Here is a 26,708-nt window from a genome sequence, read left to right as displayed (position 1 = left end):
GGCGGCTAATTTAGGCAGGGGGAAGCGTGCAAAAGTGGGGTGTCTACCTGTTAAAACCACAGTAACCAGCAAGAGAAGAAGGTGGGTTTGGTGACGGGGCTTGTGCACAGCAAGGGAGGGAGGCATGGGGTGTGTGTCTTGATTTTTCTAGCTTAGGTTTAGTTTGATGATCCCATGCCTCCGCTAAAATCACCGGGCTTCCTTTCAGTAAAGGGGGTTCAGGTTTGCTACCACTCGCTCACTCAAGCGCTGCTGCTTCCAAGTAAGGACCGTAGCTTTGAAGCCCGCTCCTCTGCGCGCACGAACTCGGGACAACGGTTCTTGCTTCCGAGTTAGGGTCCTCCTCCTACCCTCTCTGCCTAGCAACTTCCCCTGTGGTTTTCCCTCCCACGGATCTCCCCCTTGTGCAAGTGAATCAGCAGCCGGGGGTGGGAAGGAGGTTCCCTCCATCCATGCGCGGTTGGAGAGGCTCCAGCCCGGGGTGCTCGATGCGTCTTTGCGCGCGGTGAAGTGAACAGAGGAAGCGCCCTCTCGAGTTCTCCCTCCTCTTGCCCTTCTCTCCCGCCCCCTAAAAGGTGGGGGTTGCCGAGATAGAGACGCTGCCCTGCACTCTCGCGTTGCGGTGGCTGGCCGCTGGATCATCCAGGCAGGGATCTCTGCAAGGGGCGTGCCTGGTTTGCGCCCCCCACCCATATTGTGCGCCCGGGGCAACGGCTCCCTGGCACACACCACCCCTCTATGCCTATGTCTGTGCTGCAGCCTGGTAAACACGATACTCCGAGAAAAATTTGTCTCACCTCTGATTAGAGGTGCGTGGGAGGTCACCTGGAGGCAGCAGTTGCTGCGGATGCAGCAATACCATTGCAACACCACGCAGAGATCTCGGAAGAAGGTAAGTGGTTTAAATAAAGCAACGCCGATGGAGCGTTGCAATGCCCTCGTGGAGATTCTCCCGTACGGGTGTAAAGCAAAGAGCATCCTCCGGAGGTCACTGTTCATTCATTTTTAAACTGAATGGGGAACAAAACAAATGAGCCCCAATCCGTCCCATTCCGTTGACATATTAGAGTGATAGGGGCATTCAAATTGCAGGACACGCCCCCCCCCAAAAAAAATATCTCCTGGAGTATCTCAACAGTTGTCAGTGATGAGAAAAATCCCTGTCCTCAGACTTGCAACCAAAATGAAATGACACAAAAGGTAAAAGAGGCAGAGGGAGGAAGCAAGCTCGGAGATTGGTTCTTCATTGATAAAATTGCACCTGTTAAATTAGGACCTACTGGGTAACCTGTCTGATGCCTGTGGGGTGTGGGTGGTGGAATTCAAGAATGTAGTAATAATATTTTCATATCAATGCTATTTGGATGGAAAACAGTGGAGTTACAAGCTGAGTCCCCCAGAGGACACAATAAGAAGCTTATAGAACGTGTGTGTGTGTGTGTGTGTGTGTGTGTGTGTGTTTTAATGCCTTATAAAACTGTGACTCTGTGTCCATTATGTTGGAGGTTTGGTGGACCTGGTGGGGGAGGAATGTTAAAGTCGCCTAAAAATGTCACAGAAGACATTACAGACTGCATAAAGCTGTCTGAGTCTCCCATTGAAACCAAAGGGAAAATGAAAACTGGGGGGGGGGGGGATGAAAACAAAGAGAACATTTAATGAATGCAATTGGAACAAATGGAAATGAAATCAATTAAACTTCTGAATGAATCAACAAAGCATTTCTCACCCCACACTACTCCTACAAACAGACCTTTCGAAAACCTTATTAAACTGAAAGCTAACTATGCTTGATACTAGCTTCTGTTGCTTTTTTGTTTTTTTCTAAACAGGGATCTATTTTGGAGAACTTGGGAATCTGTACAAAACCGACACTCCTTAAATGGAGTTCCTCTGCAATGCCAGCAGGGAGCGAGTCCAGACTCTACACTACCGACACAAAATTTGACAATGTGACTGTGAGGATTTATCAGCCAAAGGGCCTATCCACAGGACAGAGAGGAATTATCTACCTGTATGGAGGAGCTGGCTTATTCGGGAGCATAAGTGAGTCATTCTAATTTAACTTACAACCAGTGTGATCTGTGTGGGGCTTGATCTGGAAACTGCATCTCGTGCACAGTGCTGGGACCAGGTTGTTGAGTAGAACAACCGAACAAGCAGATATTACACCTGTGCTGAAGCCACTGCACTGGCTGCTAATCAACTACCGGGGCATGTTCAAGGTCTTGTGGTTAGGACCAGGACAACTCAGGAGCAGGTTACCTGAAAGGCCACTTATCCATTACTTAGGTCGTTTATGGAAATTCTAATCAGGGCACCGCATCCTACAGAATATCCAGGGCCGGCCCTAGATATTTTGCCACCTGAGGCAAAGCAGAACATGGCACACACACCCAACGCCCTGCCGCCTGCGGCAACTGGAGGTGACCTGGGGAAGCCCCAGCCCACTGAAGGCAGTGGAGGAGAAAAAAGGAGGCTGGATAGGAACAATGGCAGCAGCAGTATCTCTGCTCTTTCCAGGTGGTGCATGGGTGACAAGTGTTGGAGGCAGTGAGCAGTGAGCAGCACACTCCTGGGGGACTTCCCAGCTCTCCCCAGCCTGCTGCCTGAGGAGACTGCCTCACCCAAGCCTAATGGGCTGGCTGGCTCTGACAATATCATAGGGGAGTGTCCCCCAAAACAGGCATTTTCTGTTTGTTGTTCTCCTTGTACTGTGAAATCCCCTTTCCTCTTCCATACAGGAAGCAGCTACCACCAGTTGCTACAGGCATCTTGTGAAGTCTTTTCCTTTTGCCCTGGCTTTCCCTGGCCCATGACTGTGATCCTGTAATTGGGGTTGCCATGTGTCCTCTTTTTCCAGGACATGTCCTCTATTTCATGGGTTGCAATCCATATCGATCCATAGTTGAAAGTAGAAGTTGGCAAAAGTGTCCTCTTTTTTGCTCTTCAAAATATGGCAACCCATATGTTTCTAACCTTTTTTATGTTTTTATGTTGCTACTCTACTGGTTATAGGCTGTATTTTAACGTTTTGATGTTTTTCGTTTCCTTTTTGGACTGTACACTGCTCAGGGATTTTTGGAATATTAAGTGGTTTATAAATGCTTTCTAATAATTTTATATATATATATATATATATATATATATAAACATATTTTAAAGGAATTGGTGTGAAGAAGAAGTTGTGATGGTAATGAAGGTATCATATGTAGCTTTCAGCCGTATTTGCAGTCATCACTATAATTTAAATAAAGAAGTCCCTTAGGCCGGAGAGAGATAAAGTAACCCTGAGAAGAAGAGTTCAATGTATATGGGGGGGGGGAATATTCCACATTAGGTATCTGCTAAGTATGTGCATTTCAGAAATGGATAAACAGATAAGATGATTTCACACACATGGTATCCTTTTTTTCTATGTAGCTCAAGGTATAATTAAGAAAGCGCCCCTGATTAAATCCTATTCTTATCTCCTTACTTCCAGTCTCTTAGCACAATTGATGGATACCAAATTGGTACTATGGTGACCAGATTTCTAACTACTGAGAAAGGCTAGAAGCAAGTATTGCCAAATCGGTACCCTTCAGCCATTGTGAATTACAACTCCTCCTGGACCATTAGGATAGCTGGGGCTGATGGAAGTTGTAGTCCAATGACATTCAATGTAGTCCAATCTTTTCTGTGAACTGCCCTGAGACCTCTGGCTATAGGGTTGGTATATAAACTCAGATGATAATCATCATCATCATCATCATCATCATCATCTGAAGGGCAACCCCTGGCTCAGAGAGTCAGAAGCCAGATCTATCGGTTTGTAGTATAGTAGGAAGAAAAAAGAGGCACATGCAGGAAATGCCATGGGGAGGGAAATAATCCTTGACAATGAGGGTATTAGTTTGACTTTGGGGCCTTGGGATCTGGATGGGTGGAAGGCTGGGTAAATAGGAAAGATGGGAATTCTCCTCTGTTTTTGGTTTTTTAAAAAAATATATTTATTAAGATTTTCAAAGTATTACAAAATGAAAAAAGAAAAATACAAAATAAAAATAGTTAAAAACAATTCCATCTTTCCATTACTTATCTTTCATTTGCTTATTTCCCGGACCTCCTCACACCTCCCTTTTTTGTATTCCAGTTCAATTTGTTAGTTCAGCAAATCCTTTCCCTCTCTGTTTATCCTAGTCTTTAATCTTAAAATATTATAACATTAAATTTTTGCCTGTTAATAATCCATTTTTTCATATTCCTTATAGCATTATAGCTAAAAACCACTTAACTTCTTATCCAACATCATTCTAACATTCATTAATTTTACAGTATTTCTGTAAGTAGACTTTAAACTTTTTCCAGTCTTCTTCCACCGACTCTTCTCCCTGGTCTCGGATTCTGCCGGTCATTTCCGCCAGTTCCATATAGTCCATCACCTTCATCTGCCATTCTTCCAGAGTGGGTAGATCTTGTGTCTTCCAATACTTTGCGATAAGTATTCTTGCTGCTGTTGTGGTGTACATAAAGAAAGTTCTATCCTTCTTTGACACCAATTGGCCGACCATGCCCAGGAGAAAGGCCTCTACTTTCTTCAGGAAGGTATATTTAAATACCTTTTTCATTTCATTATATATCATCTCCCAGAAAGCCTTAATCCTTGGGCACGTCCACCAAAGGTGAAAGAATGTACCTTCAGTTTCTTTACATTTCCAACATTTATTATCGGGCAAATGATAGATTTTTGCAAGCTTGACTGGTGTCATGTACCACCTGTATATCATTTTCATAATATTCTCTCTTAAGGCATTACATGCCGTAAACTTCATACCTGTGGTCCATAACTGTTCCCAGTCAGCCATCATAATGTTATGTCCAACATCCTGTGCCCATTTAATCATAACAGATTTCACTGTTTTATCTTGAGTATTCCATTTCAACAGCAAGTTATACATCCATGACAAAGTCTTAGTTTTGTAATCTAACAATTCTGTTTCCAATTTTGATTTTTCCACCTGGAATCCATTTTTTTTGTCCAAATTATATGCCTCCATTATTTGATAATAATGAAGCCAATCTCACACTTTGTTTTTTAGTTTTTCATAACTCTGCAATTTCAGTTTGTCTCCCACTCGTTCCAAAATTTCCCAATATTTCGGCCATTTGGCCTCCATATTGAGCTTTTTCTGAGCCTTCGCTTCCATCGGTGACAACCACCTTGGGGTTTTATTTTCAAGCAAGTCCTTATATCTTATCCAGACATTAAACAATGCTTTCCTGACAATATGGTTTTTAAATGCTTTATGTGCTTTGACCTTGTCATATCACAGATATGCATGCCATCCAAATACATTATTAAAACCTTCCAAATCCAAAATGTCTGTGTTTTCAAGAAGTAGCCATTCTTTCAGAAAGCTGCTGATTCATAATAAAGTTTAAGGTCTGGCAGGGCAAATCCCCCTCTTTCCTTTGCATCCGTTAATATTTTAAATTTTATTCTGGGCTTCTTGCCCTGCCAGACAAATCTAGAAATATCTCTCTGCCACTTCTTGAAACAATCCATTCTATCCAGAATTTGCAATGTTTGAAACAGAAATAACATTCTTGGCAATACATTCATCTTTATCACAGCAATACGGCCTAGCAGTGAAAGCTTCAAATTTGACCAAATTTCTAAATCTTTTTTCACTTCCAACCAGCATTTTTCATAATTGTCTTTAAATAAGTTCCCATTTTTAGCTGTCATATTAATCCCCAGATATTTCACTTTCTTAACCACTGTTAAACCTGTCTCATTCTGAAACCTCTCTCTTTCAATCGCTGTTAAATTTTTCTCTAAAACCTTTGTTTTTAATTTATTCAGTTTAAATCCTGCAACCTGACCAAAATCTTGAATCAGTTCCAAAACTCTTTTAGTAAATTCTGGCTCCTGTAATGTCAATACTAAATCGTCTGCAAATGCTCTCAATTTATACTGTTTAGCTCCGACTTGTATACCTTTAACAAACTGGTCCCTTCTAATCATATTCAACAAAACCTCCAGGACTGAGATAAAAAGCAATGGGGAAATTGGGCAACCTTGTTGTGTTCCTTTTTCTATCTTAAATTCCTCCGTCACCTCATTGTTAACAATTAACTTGGCCTTTTGTTCAGAATAAATTGCACTTATAACATTTCCAAATCCTTCACCCACCCCCATCCCCTGTAAATTCTTCTTCATAAAACTCCAAGAGATATTGTCAAAAGCTTTCTCCGCGTCCACAAATATCAAAACTGCCTTAGTATTAATATTCACTTCTAGTTTTTCCAAAATGTTAATTATATTCCTCAAATTGTCAGACAAGTGTCTACCCGGAAGAAAGCCTGCTTGGTCCTTATGAATCTCTTCCATCAACACTTTTTTCAATCTTTCGGCCAAAATGTCTGCAAAGATTTTGTAATCCACATTAAGTAATGATATGGGACGGTAGTTCTTAAGCTGAGTCTTTTCAGTCTCTGTTTTCGGTATAAGTGTAATATACACTTCTTTCCACGACTCTGGTGCCCTTTTCCCTTCCAATATTTCATTACAGACTTCCTTTAAAGGTTGTACTAACCATTCTTTTAAAGATCTGTAATATCTAGAAGTCAATCCATCTGGTCCTGGAGATTTACCTAATTGCATATTCTGAATGGCACCTTCTACTTCCTGTTCAGATATTTTGTTGTTCAACATTAATTTACTTTCCTGGGAAATTTTTTGTAATCCATTTATCTTCAAAAATCGATCCATAACAATTTCTTTCTGTGGCCCTTGTGTATATAATTGTTTAAAGTACCTCTGGAAACAGTTTTTAATCTCGGCTGGGTTCTGTATGTTCTTTCCTTCCACTTCTAAATTTGTAATAGTATTTAATTTTTGTCTTTTTTTCATTTGCCAGGCCAACAATTTTCCACATTTATTAGCTGATTCAAATGTATTTTGTCTCATTTGTTTAATTTTCCATTCTATTTCCTGATTCATCATTTTCATATATTGTACTTGATATAACTTTATTTCTCTCAAGATCTCTTGCGACTTTGGTTTTGCTCTCAATTTCTTCTCACTTTCTTTTATTTTCTCCAAAATCTTGTCTTTCTTCTCATTTTGGCTTCTCTTCTTTATTGCATTCTGTTGTATCAAGAACCCTCTCATAACCGCTTTGCTTGCGTCCCAGATTACTCTTTTTTCAACATTGGTATTCATGTTTATCTCAAAATAGTCTCTCAGAGTTTTTTGGGCCTTCTTAGTCACATCTTCATCTCTAAATAAGGTGTCATTCATCCTCCATCTGAAGGAGCCAGTTGATATTAGTTTCATCTCCATCTTCACAGCATTATGGTCGGAGCAGGTTTTTGGACAAATTTCTGCTTTCTTTATCTTTGGTGCCATTCCTCTAGTTATCCATATTTGGTCAATTCTTGTCCATGTCATTTTGGCCTCAGAGAAGAAGGTTCCCTCTCTATCCAAGGGGTGCTTTGTTCTCCATATATCGACTAAATCCAAGTTATCTGTCATCTCAAAAAATGTTTTCGGTAGTCTACCATCCTTGGTGACTACCTGTCTTTGCGCCTTGTCCATATTTGTAGATACCACTCTGTTCATATCCCCCATCAAAATCAGATTGTAGTCCAGATAGTCCATTAAGGTCTCATGCAACTTTTTAAAGAATTCAGATTTCCCCTCATTCGGTGCATAAACTCCTACTATCAAGAATTTCTCTCCTTGTATTTGAATTTCAATTGCCACAAATCTTCCTTGGTCGTCTTTAAAGATAAATTTCGGTGATAATCTCTCCTTTGCATAAATCACTACTCCTCTTTTTTTAACTTTGTCAGATGAGATAAATTCCTGTTCCAATCTTTTGTTAATCAATACTTTTCTATGTAGCCTTATCACGTGTGTTTCCTGTAAACAAATCAAGTGCAATTGTTCCTTTTTTAGTAAATGAAAGACACTTTTCCTTTTCCGGGGAGAGTTGAGACCATTACAATTCCAACTTAATAGTTGCAGAGCCATAATGTAGTTACTTTACTTTTCCTCCAACTGCACCAAGTGTTTGTTCTTGTTCTGTCAGTGGTGTCACTTTCTCTGAACCATGCAATCCAAATGATAAGTTTGCTATGTCTAGCATTCCTCTTTCCAGTGCTCTTGGCTCTTCTCCAGATTCTGCTTCTTTCTGTAAGTCTTCTCCGTGATCTTTCAAAAATCTATCTTTGTCGTCAAATGATCTTATTTTTCTCTTTCTTCCTTTGTATCTAAAAGACAGGCCTTGGGGGAATTCCCACCTGAAGATGATTCTGTTGCTTCTCAGCAGGGCGACCAGGTCTCCGTAGTTAGACCTAAGATCCAAAAGATGTTTCGGAATGTCCTTAAATATCTCCACACTTGACTGATATATTTCCAAAGTCTTTCGGAAATGCAGATTCAAGATTTTGTCTCTCTCCTCTTTTGTTCGGAGGGTAATCAGGCAGTCTCTCACCTTATTCTTCTTTCCTCCTCTTCCAAGCCTGAATGCATTCACTATCTTAAATTCTTCCTTCCCCAGATCTAGTTGCCAGAAGTCTGCAAATTCCTTTGTAAAAAAGTCAATCAAATTGTCTTTCTCAAGTTCAGGTACAGCCCTGATCCTCAAATTCGTTTGTTTCTCCTTCAGTTCAATCATAGAAAACATCAACCTGTGGTCGTCGAGTTGCCTATGTATCGGTGGTATCTTCTCTTCAGTAGCAGTTGCTATTTCCTTTGCTTCTTCAGCTGTCTTTCGGGTCAAAGTAGATTCCTGTAGCAATTTCTCAATAGTCTCTGTATTGGTGTTCACCTTCTGTCCCAAATTGTTTATGCTTGTAGTGTTTTGATCAATTTTAGCTGATGCTTCAGCTACTTGTTTGTTTGTTTCAGCTACTTGTTTACTTAAATTTTCCAAAGATTCATTCATTCTCCCTAGTGCCAAAGCTAAAACATCTTCAGGTGACATTCCTTTTGGCTTAGCTTGTACAGGTGCAGCCCCTGATAGTTCAGATGGTCCAGAAGGACCGGATGTTGATGCTCTTCGCTGCAACCCAGTGTCTGTGCGAAAAGATTTACCAGACCTCGTTGTTTTTTCTTGAAGCAACTCTGACTTTCCTTTTCCATCTGCCATAACACTCTAGATTAAATCCAAGGTCAGTCCCACGGCTAGGATTTGTTTTGAAGTGGAAAATTCCCCTGGCCCAGTTGTTATTGTAACAATATCAAGCTTCCTCTAGGGGGACACAGTAACAGTCCAACTTGTAACTTGTAACTTTAAAGAGAAAATAACCTTTTTAAATCCCCCAATTCACAAAAAGACGTCAGTTTCAGTTGCACTTAATCTCCAGTTACTTTAAAACCAGGAGAAGCCAGCCAGAAACACTGTATCTCTCTTGTAAAGTTAGCTGTCAAAAGTACTCTATTTACCAGTAGTGCCTTTCACAGTACGGCATTCCCATTGTCCATAGGCAGTCCGTTCCCAGGTTCTAAGCGGTGGATTTTAGCTTCCTTTCCTCTCTTTTTTTGCAGGAAAATGCAGTTCAAACCTTTCCCCCTCCTCTCCTGCAATCTGGAGGGGAGATCACTTATTTGACGTTAGGATTTGAGTCCTTTTAAAAGCGTCTTTCAAAGTTTTAGCTTACAGTCTCTTTGCTTTGATCTATATACAAGAAACGGAAGGCGGACTTCCTGTTTATGCCTCCCCGCTTCGGTGCCAAATTATTTCTTTTTCTCCCTTTAAGTCCAATTTTATCCTACTCATGGGTAGTTACTTTGTAGCCAAATTGTCCCAGGAAAAAGTCAGCGCTCTCCGATAACGGCTGTGTGGCTTCACTCCACAGAAGAAGCTTCGCTTCGGAGCCCGTAAATGGGTTCCTTCACAAATTGGGGGGGTGCAAAAGGTGCCTGCTGAGTCCCACGCTCACAGGCTTCACCCGCCTGTGATTTTTAAAAGGGTCCCCCGCTTCGCCGCAGCGGTGCAGACCCGACCCCGCAGAGCTGGTCCCTCAGAGGCAGAGGGAATCCGCCATTACCGATGGCGCTAACCCGGAAGCCCCGATGGGAATTCTCCTCTGGCTCAGATACAAACAGAGGCACAAAGAAGACTTGGGGTTGCGTCGTACTCGTGTCACATCCACATTAATGTAGAAATGTGCACGACATTGTGTTAAGTATTAATACACTGAAGGTCTTTTTACTATCCAGAAGCTTATCGGATGCTGTGCCGCTACCTTTCCAGAGAAAGTGAATCAGTGCTTCTGTGTGTTGGGTAAGTCTATGTATTCCTGCATTCATCCTGGATATCCTGAACAGATGATAAGTGTGGAAGCAGGTGACACCCCCCCCCCAAATTACTCCCAAAAGCAGTGGGGGAATTTGCCACTACATGGTACAGGGTTGGCCAATGCAGTGTCCTCCAGGTGTTGTTAAATGCCAAGTCCCATCATCCCCAGACAGCATGATTTATGGTCTGGGCTTATAAGAGTTGTCGTATAAGTTGTTGTGCACGTGGGGCTGCAAGCAAGGGAGGGACTCCCATACATGGATGGTGGCAGTGTGACAAGTTTCCTGGGTTTGGGCAAATTACTTTTGATGTCGTTTCTCATCTTGGTCTATCCCTGAATGCAAACCCTGCTCCGGCCCTTCTGCCACTAGATCCTGATCTAGATGATCCCATTATACATAAACTGCTGCCCATTTCCCAATGGAAAGGTCTCAAAGGTCCACCTATGATGGGATGGCAAGGAGAAGTCTGAGGTTTGGCTCTCTTCGAGCATCTTACATAGCACAGAAGGGTGCTGAGAGGCCAAACTAAACAGGACCCTTTTGACAAGGTATAGATCAGCTGTGTGAACAGATGTCAGTGGCAGACCACCAGGCACACATACTGAGTTATGAAGAGGCTGTGCCACATATAGATGAAGCCTTTGCAATGCTTCAGTGATTCAGTTCCGTGGCAGTGCCCATGCTCAAGCTTCCTTCTTATATGTGACTGGTGAACTCATGTAACACGGGTATTGCTGGAGTTGATCAATGTCATCTTATTATAAGACCAATGAATATTCTAGAAAATAAAAATAAAGAAAACAGAACCAGCCATTTGCCTCCTTGTCTCAAACTGTTTGCAGGCTTTCAGATCTCCAAGAGTCAACACAATATTGAAAAAGATACCCTATATATAAAGTGCTTTGACAATATCACCAGATTTATTAATCAGCAAAACAAAGTAAATTGATGTTTCTGGTTTTTCTTCTTCTGCACCTGTTCCTGAAACAGTAACGGACAATTACAGTCTAGGTTTTGCATCCTGTTACACCTAATCTATTTCTATGGCAACTCACTGCTACAGTTATATGGTGGAAACATGTATCTGACATATTGAATATTTTATGAAAGAATCTCATGCTCTAAGGCAGACATCATATCTGCTATGTAGTTGCCCAGGGTGTAAAAATCATTTGCTCAGGATTGTAAATTTTAATTAAGTGAGCCTCTTTTGGTTTATGACTTGTGTACCACAGCAGTGCTAGAACCACAGCAGTGTTTACTGAAATTTAAAATTAAATTACATTGTGAAATTGTTGGCCTTTTGGAAGTTCATTAAGGCTTCCCATAAACATCTGGTTGGCCACTGTGAAAACTGGGTGCTGGACTAGAATGTCCCATAGCCTGAGCCATCAGTATAGACATTATTCTATGCATTTTTCTACATGTCACTTGGATGGGGAACAGTCCTACCAAAGTTGGAGAAGGGCAGATTTCAAACAATGGCTATGTTTCATTTCACATATTGTTTTAGAAAGTGTGAACTAGACTGGTTTGTCTTTAACTAAGAATAGGATTGACTTTCTCCCCTGCCCCTTCTCTCCATCATCTTCTAGGCAACGTTTAGCTCCTAAGCACCGCTGTCCTACACAAATCATGGATTGCATCACCGCCACTGAATACTTTTTGAAAAATGCAAGTGATTATGGGGTAGACCCTAATCGTATTGTCATTGCTGGTGACAGCACTGGGGCTGGAATTGTTCCCCTTGTCTGTCAACATCTGTTAACGAGAAAGGATCTCCCAAAGGTCAGAGCCCAGATCCTGCTCTACCCAAATATTCAAACACTGGACTACAACTTGCCATCTTATCAGCAAAACCGAAATGTCCCCATCCTGTTTACAAAATGGACTGTTGAATTTGACCTCAGGTTTATGAATGTGAAGCTAGCATATTTGGATCAAGTCCTGAAGGGGGCCCATGTTTCCGAAGAAATGAAGATAAAATACAAGAAATGGATCCATGCAGATCATATCCCGGATGAGTTTAAAGTCAGGGGCTACAAACCACCCCCGCCAGTCCCGTTTTCAAAGGAGCTGCACGAAATGATGAAGCTTTCTTTCGATCCCAAGCACTGTGCTCTTCTAGTGGAAGATGACATTGTGCGTCAGCTCCCCGAGACGTTTATGTTAACCTGTGAGTATGATGTGCTTAGGGATGATGGACTGCTATACAAAAAACGGTTGGAGGACAACGGTGTGCCCGTAACTTGGCACCATGCAAAGGATGGGTTCCATGGGATTCTAAGTTCAATTGATTGGTTCTTTGAATGGCCATGTGGAAGGGTGGCAGCAGAGCATGTAACAAGCTTCATAAAACGATTCTGATCAAAAATCTGTTCTCTTTCCCGCATAAAGACCGTTCATTTTACTGCATGCAGTGCACTTGAAGAAAATGTTATGAAAATGATATACAGATTGTATTTAACACCAGCTAAATTGGCTAAAATGTACAAGACAAGAACTAACGAGTGCTGGAAATGTAAGGGAAGGGAAGGTATCTTTTACTACATGTGGTGGAGGTAAAGGCTTTCTGGGAAATGGCATATAATGAGTTAAAGAAAATGTTTAAAAATACTTTTTGTTAAAAAAACCCAGAAGCCTTTTTTACTGGGTGTAGTGGGTGAAGAGATACTAAGGGAAGATAAAAGACTGTTTATGTATGCAACAACTGCGGCAAGAATTCTTTTAGCCCCAAAAATGGAAACAGCAAGAAGTACCAATGAAAAAAGTGTGGCAGATGAGGATGATGGACTTTGCAGAACTGGCGAAGCTGACAGGAAAAATCCAAAACCAGCACGATCAAGTATTCCAAAATAAATTTATACGATATTTGAAAGATTATTGTGAGCAATTAACATCCCTAGCAGGGTTGTCCAATGACCTGAAGTGAGAAATTTTCTACCTTTCTATTTTTATTTAAATTTTGAGGCATTCTGTAATAAGTCTAATTAGAATTAGAATTGAAAAACTTATAAATAGCAGTGATATAAAGGTTAATTTCGAAAGCCATGAGGCGGGAGGAAAAGAAATCGATAGGCTCTAAAGAGCCAGGGCAGTATAGTGGATAATGACAATGTGAATGTATAACATTAAATGGAATAATAATAATAATAATAATAATAATAATAATAATAATAATAATAATAATATACCTCTCATCCAACTTTTGGGTGCCTCGTTTAGGGCTGTAGAATGCACATAATTCTGAAAAGGATTTCTTATTTGTGATTGCTTGTGTCTGCCGATATAGTATGTTACATTTGGCCTAATCTCAGAGTGTTATATATAAAATGTTTGTCCTAAGCAGAATTGTTGGCATCTGTCTTGAGAGACAAAGGAGTGCACCTCCGGGGATGAAGTCAAACCAAAGTGATCTCTCTGGGGCGCAAGCCTGGGCGATGCGTGTGGAGGTCCTGGACAGCCTAGACGACAAGACCTCCCTCTCAGCATCACTGATGTGGTCCAAAGGAAAGCAGAGCAATATGTTTGTCACCAGCTTAGCTGCAGGAGTTGCTGGAAAGAGGTACAGAAGGAGCCAACTAACCATCTTAGGGATGCCACTCCAGATTTGTGTAGCATTTACTCCTTAGCCTGTATTTGGGAACTTGGGGACAGTACTGAGCCGAACTTTTGTTCATTGGCAGCTGGGGTTTATGGGCAAACTTTAAGACCCCTAGGAATTATATGAGAACTTAGTCTCATATAAGTAACTGCTTCCTGCCTAGAAATTTACAGCCACCTTGTCACCTGAGGCTGGTATCACAAAACTCAAGGATGCCCTACCTGCAGTCCATCTCTTTAATGTAACATTTGGCAGCAGGACTTGTCACAGGGATTTTTTTTTAAATGATATTTATTGGGGGGGGGGGGATTAAAAAAATTACACACACACAAAGAAAAAACAAGACAGAAAAAAAAAAACAAAAACCATCATTCTCAAATTCTCCACTTTCAATACCTTCTTTCTTTGACCTCCTCCTCCTCCCTTTTCTTGTATCCTGATTAATAATAATCTCAGCAAATCCTTTCCTTAATTCATAATATTCTGTCATTACATTACCTTAATCTATTTTCATCTTATCATATAAAAAACCTTGAAGTTTAAAACTTAAATCTTATTTTTACCAACTTCTCCTAACCATAACATTCTTACCTAATTCTTTAGACATTTTTACAAGAGCCAAGTAATTTCATTTCAACATTTTTCTAACATTCATCAATTTTATAGAACAATCCTAGTGATAAAAAAACAAAAAAAACCAATCCAATCTTCATCCAGCGTCCCTTCCTCCTGGTCCCGGGTTTTGTCAGTCCTTTTTATCCTATTAATCTAGCACATTGACCTGGTAATCTTATATCCGAGGCCCTCAAGTCTCTTCCATGTCCCTTCCGCAGCTCTTCTTCATATTTTCCTTTCATTCGTGGAAACTCCAGCTTAGTAATGCTTTGGACCCTTTTCAACAGATCAGCCCCCTTTCCATAGACCAGACTGGACTCCATATGGTATTTAAAAGCATGTTCCAGATTCCCTCCAAAATTGAGAGCCCCCACAGCTTCAGACATCTGGCGGCCCATTGCCAGACTCAAGAAGTTCAAATCTCCCTGTATAGGGGGGTCTATCCAGCCCCCCATTTCCAAACCTAACCAAACTTTATCTTTCCAAGTCTGGTTTTTTCCAAGTTCATTTGTCAAATCCAAAAATTTATGTTCCTGCTGGGCCGCTGCTCCCTCCATCTCTGGCGCCCAAGATTCAGCAACATCCTCTTCTTTCAGTTGTTCTGTTATGGTTGTCACAGGGATTTTTCATGCTAAAGTTCAAAATGAGTCTCTTGTGCTCTTTTTCAATAATTTTTATTAAGTTTCCATTTACCAGATTAAACATATCATACCAATTAATCCAAATTATATCAATACACATCATGTTTTCCAATTTTTTTTGTGGGGGGGGTACCCATGCTTCTTGATCGTCAGGAATCCAGTCATCCATATTCCTGCTGCTTTCCTGTTTACAATGATGTTTTCAGTCCCATCTTCTCATCTTTGTCATTACTCATTTTCCTTTTCAGTCACCTCCGAGTTTTCTCCACAAGTGGATTGAAAGGAACAGTCTTATTTTGTCTCTGTGTGGGCTTTGTAATGCTCTCTCGTATATCTCTCACAGAAATCCAACAGTCTAAGTTTTCGCTCGAGCAAACACGCCATCTTGTCTTTCCGATGAAATACAATCTAAATGTCCACTCGTTTACTTTCCAGACCCACTGCATCATAATTAGTCTTTCCAGGAGGATAACAGCCCTTTCAGATTTACAATTCCAGCCTGATATCCAAGCGGCTCTTCCTCCCTAGACCATCCATCCTGCAGCCAAGGTCTGCCTGCACATCAAAACATTTCTTGCTGCGTCACCGAGAGAGACTCACTTCTTTCGAAATCTTTCACAAACATATTATTTTCCCCACACAGTTCATTTTCTCTCCCACTTGCAAATTGATCATCGAGACGGTTTTTAAGAGGTAGGGTTATTAGGTAGAATCATAGAATCATAGAGTTGGAAGAGACCACAAGGGCCATCGAGTCCAACCCCCTGCCAAGCAGGAAACACCATCAGAGCACTCCTGACATATGGTTGTCAAGCCTCTGCTTAAAGACCTCCAAAGAAGGAGACTCCACCACACTCCTTGGCAGCAAATTCCACTGTCGAACAGCTCTTACTGTCAGGAAGTTCTTCCTAATGTTTAGGTGGAATCTTCTTTCTTGTAGTTTGGATCCATTGCTCCGTGTCCGCTTCTCTGGAGCAGCAGAAAACAACCTTTCTCCCTCCTCTATATGACATCCTTTTATATTCACATAAAAATAAAATAACCCCCCCGCTTTCATACCATTCCACATACCAACATGTCGGCAGTTCTCTGATGTTATCTCTGTTCCTTCTAGCCCCTTGTGCTCTTGAAAGGGTTAGGGCCATTGAGAGTTGTGTCTCAGGGAAATGTATAAAACATTCTCTAACTTGGTGTGTGTGTTTTTGTCCACTCAGTTCTCCTACAAATCTGCTTCTGCTGGCTTTTTCAGGCAGTGATGCACCAAGCCAATCTCACTTCAAGAGTGGGTTGAGGTCTATGAGACAAGTGTATCATAATAGTTAGTAAAATCTTCCTTATTTTATTGTGTTCTGGTGCTGTGATTCAAATGTTCCTGAACCTCTAATTTGACTGATTTTAAAATAAATTATATATTTTGCATTGGGTTACAGAATCTTTCCTGTTTCTTCCTATCTTAAATAAATTCTGCTCCTATAGAAACAGTTGGTGTGAGTTATTGGAAATGGGCTTTGATTCTGATTTCAGTGTTCTGAACTATTTGTTGTTGTTTTTAAAAGATATTTATTGAAATTTTCCACTTTAATACATTAAAAAACCCTCAAAAAAGAAAAAAGTTTAAAAACACATAAGGTTCACAATCCTTATTTTTCTATAACATATTTCCCTGACTTCCCCACACCTCCTCTTCTTATATTCCAATTCCAATTGTTAGTTCAACAAGTTCTTATCCCTAATTTTTGACCTTTTTCTATTTAGTTCATTTTAAAAAAACAGTTTTGCCTTATATACATCAATATTTATACATAGATACTCATTCTTAAAACCTTTTTCTAAAGTCGACCCAAATTCCCTTCCACGAATTCCCCAATTTTCATACAAATAACAAAACAAAGTAAAAACAAAAACAGATTGTAATTATGCACCCTTTGGATTCCCAAACTCCACCCCCCCTTTCCCGGTTTCAATCCCCAACAAATGTCCATCAGTCTTAGTCTACTATCAGCCTGGAGATCTCACGTCCGAGGCTCTTAATTCTCTCTCAATTCCTCTCTGCCGGTTTCTTTGATAGTCCTTAATATTAAACCCCAGATCTCGGAGAAGCTCTGGCCCGATGGGATCCATGTTTCTTCCAGCCAGACCTCCATACTTAAAAGTGGAGCCCGAATCTTGTTTCTTACTCCCTTCAAGTCCAAATGTCCCCATAGCTCCAACTTCCACCTTAATCAAATTTGTAATCCTTGGGTCTTCAGATCTCCACATAAGGAGATCTCTCCATTCTTCAATCTCCAGTTCAGACCAGATTTTCGACATCAAGTTCTTATTTTCCTTTATAGCCATCATGTCAGGCCTCTGGCTCTCCTTTGTCATCTGCAACATTACAGCTCCTCCTTCCTTTTCCTCAGGAACAACATATATCTCTTTCTCCACACTCTCAATGCTCTCAAATTTCTCTTCTTGTCCAGCTGCCTGGACTTCCTGGGCCAAGTCCTTATCAAATTCAATGAGTTTGTTTACTGTTAAGTCCAGAGTTGCAACATTTGTAGCCAAAACATCAATTTGGCCTTGTAACTTTCCCAAGAGAACAAAAACTCTGTCCAGTTTAGCTTGAATTTTCCCTCCTTCAGCCATTCTTGTAATGTCCCAAAACCCCCTCTAGAGGGATTTTGGTTACTTAATATTCCTTCCAGTTCAAATCCAAAAGTCAAGTTAGTTTGTATCAGTTCTTCCTTGTTTTCAACAAATTGTAACCAAATCGTAACAAATACAACCAGCAGAGACAACAGAAACAAAGTTCTCTTATTCTGTCTTGACAGCTAATTTGACAGCTGTCAAACTCTTCAATACCTCTTCAACAGGCTCTCTCACGGATCACTCCCGGGTCCGGGGGGGTGGGACTTCAGCTCCCAAAATTAGCTCTTATCCTCCAGTAAGATTTCTTATACTGCCAAATCGTGAAATTAATATATTTTATCCAGTAGAAAAGAAAAGAATCTCTCGACCTTAGTTAGCAGGTCCTTGCTTTAGATTATTTACAAGACGGGGAAATGGACTTCCTGTTTGCGCCTTCCCCGATCGTGCCTAATTCAAAGAGAAAATTTTTCTTTACAAATCCAATTTCCGTACTACTCACGGGTTGTTACTTTAAAATCCAATTGTTCACAAGAAGAAGTCAGCGCTCTCCGACCATGGCAAGCGGCTTCACTCCGCAGGAAAAGCAGTTGACTCTCAGCACCGCACCGCTCACCCCGTCCCCCGTTCCGAAGCCTTTAAAAAGGCTCCTTCGCAGGTCGGGGGGCGCAAATGGTGCCCGCCAAGTCACCAGGTTCACAGGCTTCACCGCCTGTGATTTTTAAGGGTCCCCGCGTTACCGCAGCGGCAAGACCCAAATCCTGCAGAGCCGATTCCCTCCGGAGCTCGGAGGGAATCCGCCATTAGCCGATGGCGCTAACCCGGAAGTCCCAGTGTTCTGAACTATTTGGGGGGTCATGGAGGTTTCTGGGGGAAAGTGTCCTTCCCATTTTTTGGCTGAGGATTTGCAGAAGGGAGAGAGAGCTGAGGCACATCTCAGTCCTAGAGGGTCCCTGAAAGTTGAGTTGTCTAATTTTGACTCCTGCTAGTCCACAAATCAGTAGGTGGTGGAAGGTATACCTTGGACTAAGGAGTATTTAAATTGATGGGAGAACCACTGTATAATAATAATAATAATAATAATAATAATAATAATAATTATTATTATTATTATTTTATATGTACCTTGCCCTCCCCAGCCGGAGCCGGGCTCAGGGCGACTAACATCATAAAACTAATATAGTATGAAAAGAACATAAGAACATAAAAACAGGCAATCAATTAATTAAAATACATCTTAAAATTAGTTCAGAACAAATTAAAATCTGGACAGATGGCAGTCCATGGTTAATATTCTCCAAGGACAAATGTTACCACTGGTTTTATAAAGGACCTGTGAGCAGGCTAGGAAGCCTCTTTAATGCTTGTTCTTATATAGAAAGGAAAGAATCAGACTGAACCCTGACCAAAGGCCTGGCGGAATAGCTCCATCTTGCAGGCCCTGCAGAAAGATGTCAAATCCCGCAGGACCCTGGTCTCTTGTGAGAGAGCGTTCCACCAGGCTGGGGCTACGGCCAAAAAGGCCCTGGCTCTGGTCGAGGCCAGTCTAATCTCCCTGGGATCTTCAGAGTGTTATTATTTGCAGACCTTAAGGTCCTCCGTGGGGCATACCAGGAGAGATGGTCCCGTAGGTACGAGGGTCCTAGGCCGTATAGGGCTGTAAAGGTTAAAACCAGCACCTTAAACCTGATCCTGTACTCCACCAGGAGCCACTCTATCAAGCTGCTGGGAGTTGTTGTCAGGAGAGATAGGGTGAGGGATCATCTACATGTGGGTGAATTTATTCAATTCATTTACCACCAGCCAAAAATATTGTGCCTTGGGGTTAGCCTTCCAGATAGCAGGTGTCATTTAGATAAAATGATTTCATTGAAGGTAAATGCATGTTGGTGAACGGGTAGAAAACGGTCATATAGAGTTTTTATCATGTTCAGATATTAGAGAAAACAATTGCTGTTCCTGGTTCCTCATGTGACTGCAGCCTTGTGTTCTAATATGTGAAGTGGACTAATGCCCCCTTTATTAATTATGGGATTTATTTATACAAAGTGTCTTTAGAATTAGTGACTTGATCGCTTTGGTTGAAGATGTCAAGCAGATGTTGGTTCTACATCCAACAATAAAATCACATTCTAATATGCATATAGCAGTTGTGCCAACTTGAATAGATATTAGGAAACATTCATTTATGCCATCATATCCATATGCCGGGGGACGCGGGTGGCGCTGTGGGTAAAAGCCTCAGCGCCTAGGGCTTGCCGATCGAAAGGTCGGCGGTTCGAATCCCCGCAGCGGGGTGCGCTCCCGTTGTTCGGTCCCAGCGCCTGCCAACCTAGCAGTTCGAAAGCACTCCTGGGTGCAAGTAGATAAATAGGGACCGCTTACTAGCGGGAAGGTAAACAGCGTTTCCGTGTGCGGCTCTGGCTCGCCAGATGCCGCTTAGTCACGCTGGCCACGTGACCTGGAAGTGTCTCTGGACAGCGCTGGCCCCCGGCCTCTAGAGTGAGATGGGCGCACAACCCTAGAGTCTGTCAAGACTGGCCCGTACGGGCAGGGGTACCGTTACCTTTACCTTTATCCATATGCCATCATATCAAAGGATTAAATTTGGGTGATGCAACGTTTTTCTAATCAGTGTTTGATGGGATATTCTGTCTCCTGTTAAATTGTGGAAACCGTTTGTGAAAAGCTTGGACAGGCTGTGGAGGGAAGAAGGACATATGGAAGCCTCGAAAACCATACCCTGCAACGCTCCACCAGAGAAAATCAGGGCGCGAGTCTTTCATTGCTGCATTCTTGCATAAGCCAGCTGACTTGAAGAAAAGTGTGGCTCCACTGCAAGCACCAGCACCAGCTGTAAACTCGTCCTCGTCCCTGAGCTCAGTGGCAGCTGAGAAACAGAGGACATTCCAGGATCCAGTCCTGGGAAATTCACGACGGTTGCAGGGTATGTAAAACTGATATGCCATGTGAGGTGAAGCAGCGCTAAATGTTCTAAGGGAATGACCTAACTGTGCCCTATATAGCAAGGTTAATAAGAAGGCAGACCAATATCTACCAGAGAGCCAGTGTGGTGTAGTGGTTAAGAGTGGTAGTCTCATAATCTGGTGAACCGGGTTCGCGTTTCCGCTCCTCCACATGCAGCTGCTGGGTGACCTTGGGCTCGTCACACTTCTCTGAAGTCTCTCAGCCTCACTCACCTCACAGAGTGTTTGTTGTGGGGGAGGAAGGGAAAGGAGAATGTTAGCCGCTTTGAGACTCCTTAGGGTAGTGATAAAGCGGGATATCAAATCCAAACTCTTCTTCTTCTCCAGAAGGGTTTTGTAAATTTGGTTCTTTAACAGGACCAAGCAAAATCTGTTCCCTCACTAAATTAAGACACCAGAAATTAAGAAAGGTAGCCAGGAATGTATTTTTGCACAGTTCCAAATGCACAGACTGGTCACCCACCAGTGATCTGATCCACAAAGCAAAATCTGCTTCATACAGAGTTTATTATCCCATTAAGGCCTTCAGTCGTAGCTTAAATGTTCTCTAAGGGTTTTTGTAGGACATCTTGTCCTTTAAAAACTCCAGTTGAAAGTGGAAGCAATAACACAGACAGAAGAGCATTTGTTTGTTGGGTTTCATGACTGTTTGTAATGAAGGCTTTTCACCTGTGTTGTACTCATTTATATTCTAATAACGTTTATTTTTATAATATTGTATTTGTTGTTAATGTTGTGTTTGCGTATACACAAACACATGTTAGTTATAATTGGTTTGGGGTTTTCTTTTTCCTGCAGGCTTCCCTAAATGCAATACATAAATTCAAAGATTTCTGAGCTTAAAATACTGCTGTTTTGTTTGTTTTCTCTAATGACCGCTCCCCACATTAAATGGGAGGTGCCCTTTGCGTGGTTACGCGTAGTCCCTGGACCCTATGCAGCCCTATTAGCACAGGCTTGGCTTTGCCTCCCCCCAGGTGGGATACCTGGAGGTCTCCGCCTACCTCAGTCAGTTGCCCAATCCTGCCTGGAGAAACGTTGCCAAGGTGACCGGGCCAGGTAGGGGGAGGGACTACCTGTCCACACAATAGAGGGAGGAGCTTACCTGAGAATCTTCAGTTGGCTCAAGAGCTTCTCCCACCCTACCCACCCTCAGTTAAGACTTCCTTTGCAGGTTAACCTTTTCTCCACAGGTACACGGGCCTACGTCAGGGTCGCTGTTGAAGGGCTGGAAAGGAATTCCCCTGCATTGGCAGGTTTGCCTTTCCCATAGCAAAACGTCACAACATTGGCGGTATCAGGCCTTGGGCGGAATCCTTCAGTCTATCTTCCCTGAATGGGGGGGGCATGAAGCGGTTACCAATGCCCCCTTCCTCTTTGTGGCGGCAATACCAGGGTTCCCCGTTAAAGGGGTTTTTTGAGAGGAGGCTTTGACTGTATGCCTAGAGGTCGTCATTGCTCTCCCCAGCGACGGCGGCGTAATGGGGGTGGGCTCTCTCTGCTTGAACATATGTTCTCCAGAGCCAGCCCATCCCCACACACACTGGATAACCCTGATGTTCCTCAGATCCCCAGTGGGGGACTGGGAGGGATAAACGGCCAGTGGCTGAGCCAAGGTCTACCCACATCTGAAATTGTTATGTACTGAGTTGAATAGGATCCAAAATGCAGCAGTCTGATTGGTCCTAGAACAATAGGATCCAAAATGCAGCAGTCTGATTGGTCCTAGAACAATGCAGCAGTATGATTGGTCTGCAGGAGCCACCCAATCCGGCTCCAAATGGAAGTGAATCCACAACCTGATTGGCCTACAGGAGAATTCCGGAATTAGCCAATCATGTGCAGCCCATTGTGTAAATAATGTATATAAAGCAGATATTTTGAGGGGACTTTCATTCCTCCTCACCACTATGAGCTAAATAAAGAGCATGAAATCCACTCTCAACTCTGAGTATATTTCAGAAATATAATAAAGTTGCAGCCAATTTTAATCCCATAGCACAATGTCTGGAGTCATTATTCCTCACAGGGGCCGCCCAGGGTTTGGGGGACTCCGCCTGTCCACACAATGACTTTTGTACTTTACCAGGAGGAAATGCTCAGGTGATGATACTGTTGTAGAATAGAAAGCCTTTGTTTTCAACTAAGCAATGTTGGAAGGTATGAGATATAACTCTATATTTTCTGTTCATTTAAATGTGGTTTGTTATTGTTATTGTTATTGTTATTGTTATTGTTATTGTTATTGTTATTGTTATTGTTTGGCTACGCCTCCATGGCATTCATTTTGTGACTGGCACCTACAGCACTTTCTTAAAATTCCATGTTCCTTCTGATCTAAAATGTTTGGCTCCTTAAATCAGAAAGTTAGGGTTTATTGTGGGTTTAATCAATGGCATTTTTCTAGGAAAAGGGGGTGCCAGAGCTCATCATGAACTTCTCCCTTGTTCTTTTAGAATGGCAGTGGTGCCCACCTGACAGGTGCCAGAGCTGAGCTCAGGTGAGCAATGACTGCAAAAAGGGGAAAAGAAGAAGAAAAAGCCCTGGGTTTAATCAAAATTTCCTTTCTGACCTCTAGTGACAGCAGCAAAGAAAAGCAAGCGTTGTGATTTTACATAAGGTAAAAGGAGGATGAGGACATGTTGCTCATTGAGCTGCAGCAACCTGTTTGCAATTTCCTTTACAAAATGAATTGTGACATATAAATTCTATCCTAGCACTTGCCCAGAGGCTTCACAAAGGCAGCTGTTTTGCTGCTGTGGGAAACAGGGTTCACTGGTATAGCACTGGCTGAGAAACTAACATGCCAGGCAAGAGCGGCAAAAGGCAAACACAACCCATATTCCTTTTATAATATATGGCAAATGTTTATTGAATACATAAATTGCTCATACTGTGGCAGTAATCTGCCCAGCACTCATGGGGAAATGTGGTGTGATCTCCTAAGAGTAATGAAACGAAACTTTAACATGTGGCATGATTTTAAAAAAATAAATCAATCTGTAATTTTATCAGGACAAGTTATTTGTTGTTTACTGTTGTAGACAACTGTTTTCTCAAAACTGATGTTCTGTACCATGAAAATAAATTAAAACAGTATTTATTTATTTATCTTTTATTTATTTAGAGAAGAGTGGGTTGCACAACAAGTGTCTCTCTGTCAGTAAAAGTAAAATGCTTCTACGTACGCCCACTTTCAGCACACATTGTTCCACTGAAGTAGGCAGCTGAATTCATCTTGTTCCTGGGAGAGGCTTTTTGTCTGATCCGGCAGAACTGCTTTTATAGTCTTACCTAATCTGCAGGTCTGCCATGTGAAGTGTAATCCAGAGTTACCGTACTTGGGAAGCTATTTAAAAAACTCAGGATACACCCATATTGTGGGAATGGTGCATCCAAAATACAGTGGTACCTCAGGTTAAGTACTTAATTCGTTCTGGAGGTCTGTTCTTAACCTGAAACTGTTCTTAACCTGAAGCACCACGATTTCTGTTCTTATCCTGAAGCAAAGTTCTTAAGCCGAGGTACTATTTCTGGGTTAGCGGAGTCTGTAAACTGAAGCTTATGTAACCTGAAGCGTATGTAACCCGAGGTACCACTGTACTATGCAACCAGTTAATGCTGTCACACAGAATCTTGTGCTCTTCCTCTCTCTCTCTCTCTCTCTCTCTCTCTCTCTCTCTCTCTCACACACACACAATATAATTACCACAGAGAAAGGGGTACGTGCCCAGAACCCAAAACCCAGAAAGAGAACCTGGAAATCCAAAAACCAGAAGCAGTTGCAAATTAATACTAATATTAATATACTAATATATTAATATTAATATTCTAATATGTTAATATTAATATTCTAATATGTTAATATTAATATTAATATTCTAATATATTAATATTAATATTCTAATATATTAATATTAATATTCTAATATATTAATATTAATATTCTAATATATTAATATACCTTGCCCATCTTGCTGGTTTCCCCGGCCACTCTGGGCAGCTTACAGCATATATAAAACATCAAACATTAAAAAACTTCCTAATACAGGGCTGCCTTCATATGCTTTCTAAAAAACAGATAGTTGTTCATTTACTTGACATCTGAAGGGAGAGAGTTCCACAGGGAGGGTGCCACTACCGAGAAGGCCCTCTTCCTGGTTCCCTCTAACTTCGCTTCTCGCAATAAGGGAACAAAGGGGGGTGGAGAAGCTCCTTCAGTGACCATTTTGTACCTCAGAAATGGAAGTTAAACTTCTGAGCTCTTGATGGCTGTGTTCTCTTAATCTTATTCTCTCAGAAACAATTTTTAAAGGCAGATTGAAAAATGGAAGGAATTTTTTAGGATGGATAGAGGAGATTAAAAAAAAAATTCCAGGCTACCCACCCTTACTGAGGCAGATATTATACAGTGGAATAGGAGACTAATTCCACACTCTGCAAAATATAATTACCACATATAAGAACTAGGAAGGTGAATCTAATCTCTTATGTTTTTAGAGTCATTTCAGAAATATTCTGGGGGGCACAAGAACTTAAGAAGCACCTGCTGGACCAGGGTCATGGCCCAGCTAGTTCACTACCCAGGAACAGGACCCAGGAACAAGAGCAGTTTCCTTTTCAGTGGCTGATATTGAGAAACATTCCAACCGTGGAAGCAGAGTGCAGACATCATGGCAATTGTTATAAGAATTCTAAAGTGTCATAAATAAAATGAATGTTCATAAGTGCACAAGTTACATTAAGTACATAAACCACATGACATAAAAGTACAGGAGATCAATCCTGAAGACATCGTGACTTGTAATGGCCCCAAATATTTCCTCTGCAGAAAGGGTCATATTTTAGGTATCAATAGGGTAGGCTTGTGAACTGGACTCAAGAACAAAGATATTTACCATCTCAAAAGAATGGCCCAGACTGGCAGGATAAGGCAATCAGAACACCTTATCAGGTATCGTGACAAACAGGAGACGAGCCACAGTCACACTTTTCTGTTGTAGACCATCTCTTTCTGTGAGGACACTGCTTGGTGGCTTAGGAACTGGAAGTTGGTGCTCTGTGCAATATTGTTGTTGTTTAGTCGTTTAGTCGTGTCCGACTCTTCGTGACCCCATGGACCAGAGCACGCCAGGCACTCCTGTCTTCCGCTGCCTCCCGCAGTTTGGTCACACTCATGTTTGTGGCTTCGAGAACACTGTCCAACCACTGTGCAATATAACCATCCCTATTAAGCTGGTGGGAGTTGTTATCAGGAGAGATGGCAATGAGGTTTCATCTACCTGTGGGTGACACCCATCTATTGTTCCCCATGCCATTAGATATCTTTATGAAGCTGCTGGGAATTGTTATCAGGAAAGATGCTGTGAGGGATCATCCACATGAGGATGATACCCATTTCCATCACTCTATTGCATCTACCGTATTTTACGCCTTATAGGATGCACTTTCCCCCCTCCAAAAATGAAGGGGAAATGTGTGTGCGTCCTATGGGGCGAATGCAGGCTTTCGCTGAAGCCTGGGGAGCGAGAGGGGTCGGTGCGCACCGACCCCTATTGCTCTCCAGGCTTCAGGAGAGCCCCAGCGCCAGCCCCACAAGGTCAGGGGACAGAGGGAGGGGGAACGCCGCCATCCCGCTGTCTCCCAAAATGGTTTGGAGGCTGATTGTGGGGAGACCCCGCCGCCAGCCCCGCAAGCTCCAGGGACAGTGGGGAGGCGCAGCGCGTCTTCCCGCTGTCCCCGGACCTGATCTGAAGGCGGGCGGCGGGAAGAAGAGCGCTTCTCCCCGCTGCCGGCCTCGCAAGCTCTGGGGACAGCTGAGAGGCGCAGCGCGTCTCCCCGCTGTCCCCGGACCTGATCTGAAGGCAGGGGCAGGGAGAAGAGCGCTTCTCCCCGCTGCCTGCCCCGCAAGCTCCGGGGACAGCTCGGAGGCGCAG

At 42.2% G+C, this 26,708-nt stretch overlaps 2 protein-coding genes across 2 annotated transcripts in view; one reads left to right on the top strand and one right to left on the bottom strand.

The window, feature by feature from the left end:
* LOC114603186 (arylacetamide deacetylase-like 4) overlaps window positions 1-26,708 on the bottom strand; it is an 84,202-nt gene that overhangs the window by 53,009 nt on the left and 4,485 nt on the right. The gene's annotated exons all lie outside the window — the stretch shown is intronic.
* Window positions 442-23,879, top strand: LOC114602413 (arylacetamide deacetylase-like 3). Its single transcript, XM_028740594.2, has 4 exons — window positions 442-892; window positions 1,833-2,046; window positions 10,217-10,280; window positions 11,893-23,879. The coding sequence occupies exons 1-4, from the start codon at window positions 848-850 to the stop codon at window positions 12,662-12,664; spliced, it is 1,095 nt and encodes a 364-aa protein (XP_028596427.2). The 5' UTR covers window positions 442-847; the 3' UTR covers window positions 12,665-23,879.

The sequence above is a fragment of the Podarcis muralis genome, chromosome 7, assembly GCF_964188315.1.
Source record: "Podarcis muralis chromosome 7, rPodMur119.hap1.1, whole genome shotgun sequence".
Lineage (NCBI taxonomy): Eukaryota > Metazoa > Chordata > Lepidosauria > Squamata > Lacertidae > Podarcis > Podarcis muralis.
The sequence above is the reverse complement of the archived record's forward strand: the minus strand, read 5'-3'. Positions and strand labels throughout refer to the sequence as shown.

Coding starts and splice junctions, on each gene's coding strand:
- LOC114602413 (XM_028740594.2), top strand. CDS start 848: ATGCAGCAATACCATTGCAACACCACGCAGAGATCTCGGAAGAAG. Junction 2,047..10,216: donor TGGCTTATTCGGGAGCATAA/GTGAGTCATTCT, acceptor TTTACTATCCAG/AAGCTTATCGGATGCTGTGC. Junction 10,281..11,892: donor TCAGTGCTTCTGTGTGTTGG/GTAAGTCTATGT, acceptor ATCATCTTCTAG/GCAACGTTTAGCTCCTAAGC.